Here is a 4,939-nt window from a genome sequence, read left to right as displayed (position 1 = left end):
ATAGCTAAAATCTTAACAAACAGAATAAAACCTATGCTTACTAAGATTATTTCTCAAAACCAGTCTGCTTTCATTCCTGGTCGTCAAATTACTGATAATATCATAGTTGCGCATGAAATCTTACACACTATGCAGAATTCAAAAAACAAAAATGGCCACATGACTCTAAAAATTGATCTTTCTAAAGCATTTGATAGAATCGAATGGGATTTTCTGAATAAAACTCTCCTCTCTTTTGGTTTCTGTGAAGATGTTTGCCATCTTATTATGCAATGTGTTTCTACAACTTCCTTTTCTGTTCTTTTGAATGGTGTTTCTGGGGAAAGGTTCACTGTTTCTAGAGGAATCAGGCAAGGGGATCCTTTGTCCCCTTACCTGTTTATTATCTGCACGGAAGTGCTTTCGAAAATGCTCTTTAAAGCTGAGGAAGATAAACTTATAATTGGTGTTAAAGTAGCTAGAACTGCCCCTACTGTTTCGCACCTTTTTTTTGCTGATGACTGCTTTTTATTTGCTAAAGCTAGCCTTACTGAAGCTAAAAATTTAGTTAATATTCTTAACACTTTTGGTGAAATGACTGGTCAAGTAGTAAATTTTAACAAATCGGGTGTTTACTTCACACCTAAGATGCATAACAAACATTGTAAAATTATCTCTAAAATCTTAAAAATTAGAAAAATCTCTAAGAATTATAAATATTTAGGAACTCCGCTTTTTTTGATAAAAATAAAGTGAATAATTTTGAACCTCTGCTTAACAAATATTACACTGTTCTTCAAGGCTGGATTGGAAAAATGTTTAACCAAGATGGTCGCACTGTTTTAATAAAACATGTTCTTAGTGCTTACCCTAATCATCAAATGCAGTGCCTCGCTTTTCCTAAAAAAACTTTAGATAATCTTGATAAGATTCAGAGAGATTTCTGGTGGCAGAAAAAGAATAAAAAAAAATGTTACTATCCTAAAGCCTGGCCTAGTATTACTAAAGATATTCGACAAGGTGGACTAGGGATTAGAAACCCGCATAAACATAATCTATCTTTAACTATCTTGGCGGTTACTTCACAATCAGGAACAATTGTGGGAAACATACTTAAGCATAAATATTTCAGAAGACACCACCCTTTAAAGAAAACTAGAAAGCATAAGAACTCGTGGATCTGGAATAGTATCAAAAAAGGACTTGATGTTATTAAGTCGAATTATGTCTGGAAAGTTAATAATGGTGAGACAATTAACATTTGGACTGATTTCTGGCTCCCCAACAAAACACAATTTTTAACTCCTATGATTTATGACTGTAATATGCTTAATTATGTCTGTGATCTTATGAATGCAAATGGAGATTGGGATATGTGCATTATTAGTTACTATATTGATATTGCTTATCATAATGCTATTAAATCTGTTGCTACTACTCCCTCCATTCCACTTTAGATGATGTTTTTGGAGTTTTCACGTAGATTAAGAAATGGAGAGAGATATAAAAAAATTCTATTTATGCCCTTGAGAAAAGTCTTCAAGCATTAATTATTATTAGTGTGTTTAAAAATAAGCTTATGGTTCCAAGACAAAATGTGAGGGCATTGATGGTAGTTTTGTGGGCAAAATATGAAAACTATCAAGTAATGTGGAACAAAAAAATAACCCTAAACACTCATCTAAAATGGAACGGAGGGAGTAATACATATGAGCATGATACAATCAGATGGAAATCTACGACTTCTGGGAATCTCACGACTAAGTCAGTTTATAATTACCCGACTAATCTTCACTGTGACAAAGATGAAGCTAATTTCTGGAAACGGATTTGGAAACTTAATATTACCCCTAAAGTGAATATGTTCTGTTGGAAAGTTGTGAATAATGCTCTTGCTCTTGGGAAAAACATGTCTAAATATGTTAAGGATACTGAACCATACTGCATGATGTGTGATAATCAGAATGTTGAGGATGAAATGCATTTATTTGTGAATTGTAGCTTTTCTAGGAAGGTCTGGCAAGATTTTACTCTGAATAACATCCACCTTAACAGTGGAAATACTAATATCTTGCAATGGTTTAAAACCTGGATGAATGTTAAATCTCTTAATGAAAAGCACAATTTGATTTTTTTTAACTTGTGGTCCATCTGGAAATATAAGAACAATGTGCATTTTGATAATGTAGTGCATGATGTGCAAAAACTGATTGATAATATTAGAGCATCCCACCTGAAGTTAAGTCTAGATAGGGACAGTAAAGCTGGTCATCTACCGATGCTAAGAAGTCTCATTACAACAGTCACAACTCTGACAGTGACAATTATGATTGGTTTATACACTTTGACGCCTCTTTTATTGAAGTTGATTACACTATGGGATATGCAATCTCTATTCTTGATAAAACAGGGACCAGAAAACATTGTCGAGCAGGATGCAGCTGGGCTTCCATCCCATTAGAAGCTGAAGCAAAAGCCGAAATTGAGGCGATAAGGTGGATGAAGGAACTAAAACTACAAAATTGCTGCATAATCAGTGATTGTCAAATCTTGATGAAAATTTTGAAAGGTGAAGCAGATCCTGAAAACCAACCTTGGAGGTCTCAAACAAGCATCAATAGATGAAAATTTTCTCTTATGCGTTGTGTTTCGGTTTCCTTTATGTATAAATCTAGAACCTACGTTAATTTCGAAGACAAATTAGCTAAAGAGGTAAGATCTAGGAAAATCAGTTATTTCTCTATGGAGAATGAAAATGGAAATATAATGTCAAACATCCTAGAAAGAGTTAATCTTGGATTAACTCCTATCTTGTATATTTTGCAAACTTCAGCTTATATATAAATAAATGTATTCTTATCAAAAAAAAAAAAACCTTACCAGATGAGTATTACTAAAAACACGGTGGGCAATGGAGTTGCATTTTTCTATAAGCTTAAAAATAGTTCATTTTATTTAGTACGAGATGTATCAAATGCAAATTAGTCTTTTGTCGGCCTCCACTGCTGTCGTAGTTATCTAGTATGTTATTGTGTCACTGTTTGAGTTGGAGTTTTATTTTATCGGAAAATAAATTAATTAATTCACATGCTGAAAGCAATAACTTGCGTTCGGCTAGGCTTTTCGAGTCTTTTTGTTACACTTCAGGTTTAGATTTACACAAAATTGGTTAAAAAGACCAAAATCAACAATTCCTGGGTGAAATGGACAGTTAGATTTTGATACTGTTTAAATGGAAAAAAATGTAAAAATAGGCTGGATGTAACCAGTTTCATCGTGCCCATTTTCAAATATTTTTTCTTATTTTTAATTTACACAGGATGTATCCAGTTTCATCCTTGCTATTTTTTAAATTTAAGCTAGGATGAAACCATTTTCATCCTTACTATTTTTTTTTGGCTATTTCACCCAAACTATTTTTTACTCGTCCATTTGAACCGTGATTTAAAAATATTTGGACAAATGACCCATTTTCCGTTGATTTATGGCATAAAATTCCCCAAAACTAGTAATCAACATGTAAACTCAAAATATTAGTAACAACTATAACTGTCATAAATAAATTAGTGATGATTATGACTATGTAACATAAATAACTGTGACAAAATGATTCAGGAGCAGTTATAATTGTAACAGATTGACCACTATATGGACAAGAAAAGTAGAAAAGTTGGGCCCCCAGAAAATGGGACCCTAGGCGGCTGCCTATATTGCCCATGCTATAAAACGGCCCTGATAACTACAATGCCAGTATCTAAACCTTCAGGAGGCCAAGATAACATGTCTAAGAGATGCTGAGAGTTTGATGATCGGCTATCCAGCCATATAGCTTTTTGTACTTGGGAAATAATGCCAACGACAAGTTTCTAGACAAATTATAACGCGAGTTAACCACCAAACCAAGTGACGGCCGCCTAAAATGGCTATTAATTATATGATAACCATGCACGGACGAACTTAATACCTATATGTTTCAACGACGACGATATGTATCAACAGTTCTGGGTCGGAAACTTTGTTAGACCATATACGCCAGAATTGTTACAAGTTAACACTCCGGATGTGATGAGCAATTTGGATTCGCTGGATCTTGAGTCTTGTTGTTCGTCGACCCCTGGTGTCCACCAAACCACATCACAAGTGCCATCTATCTAGCTAGGATGGCATCCGACTTCTCCGTTCTTCCACCTTCTTGTACGACGTTTGCGAGCGGAAAAGGTGCAATACTTAGCAGTGATTATATGAGAAGAAGACCAAACTGTTTTGATGTCAGCATGAGTTTATATTTACATTGGTGTTCTCTTGGCATTAGTTATGTGTGCTGTGTGTGTGGTTTATATCCTTTTTCTCACGTATTTTTTTCGATTTGCAGCAAGACTGTTGCGAATTAGACGGGGATAATTAATGCTACGAGGGCCATGGGGATCGAAGATAATAATATATACTTCATCCACAAGGAACCCAATATCTAACTCCAAATATGATAGGTCAATATGTTCCGCTTAGCCTCTGAAGAAGATGTAATTTTGTTTTGTCAATGGAAACAAATGAGCCAAACTGATAATTATTCTTTGTATATATTGTCATGGAATTTACATTAGTCGTTTGTACGAAATAAATTCTCAGCCATCGATTTGAAGTGAGCATCATCCACGTGAAGGTGAGTATCATCTAAACAGCAAATATTTGGCGCAAAGGATGAGAAATCTTAGTAAAAGGAAAGGAAAAAAAAAGAAACTCACATGATGTGGGTTTTCCATCGCCTAAAGTATCTTGGCTAGATTGGAGCCCAGAAAGATTAATATTCGAGGCCCATCACTAGAAGTAGTTTCAAAATTTTCTTATCGGACTATTTCCCTAATGGTTGTATTCACCGCTGATAAATTAGTGTTAATTTGGGCGACTAACAGAGATGTAAATGGCTAAAAAAATAATCACAAAATTGGTTAAAAAGATCAAA

General features: G+C 34.4%; 1 protein-coding gene across 1 annotated transcript; it reads left to right on the top strand.

Annotated features, from left to right (window-relative positions):
* Positions 1 to 1,840: 1,840 nt before the first annotated feature.
* Positions 1,841 to 2,440, top strand: LOC113272140. Its single transcript, XM_026522034.1, has one exon. The coding sequence runs from the start codon at positions 1,841 to 1,843 to the stop codon at positions 2,438 to 2,440; it is 600 nt and encodes a 199-aa protein (XP_026377819.1).
* Positions 2,441 to 4,939: the final 2,499 nt, after the last annotated feature.

Source organism: Papaver somniferum, chromosome 4 (assembly GCF_003573695.1).
Source record: "Papaver somniferum cultivar HN1 chromosome 4, ASM357369v1, whole genome shotgun sequence".
In the NCBI taxonomy this organism is placed as follows: domain Eukaryota; kingdom Viridiplantae; phylum Streptophyta; class Magnoliopsida; order Ranunculales; family Papaveraceae; genus Papaver; species Papaver somniferum.
This window is presented reverse-complemented; position numbering and strand designations above follow the sequence as displayed.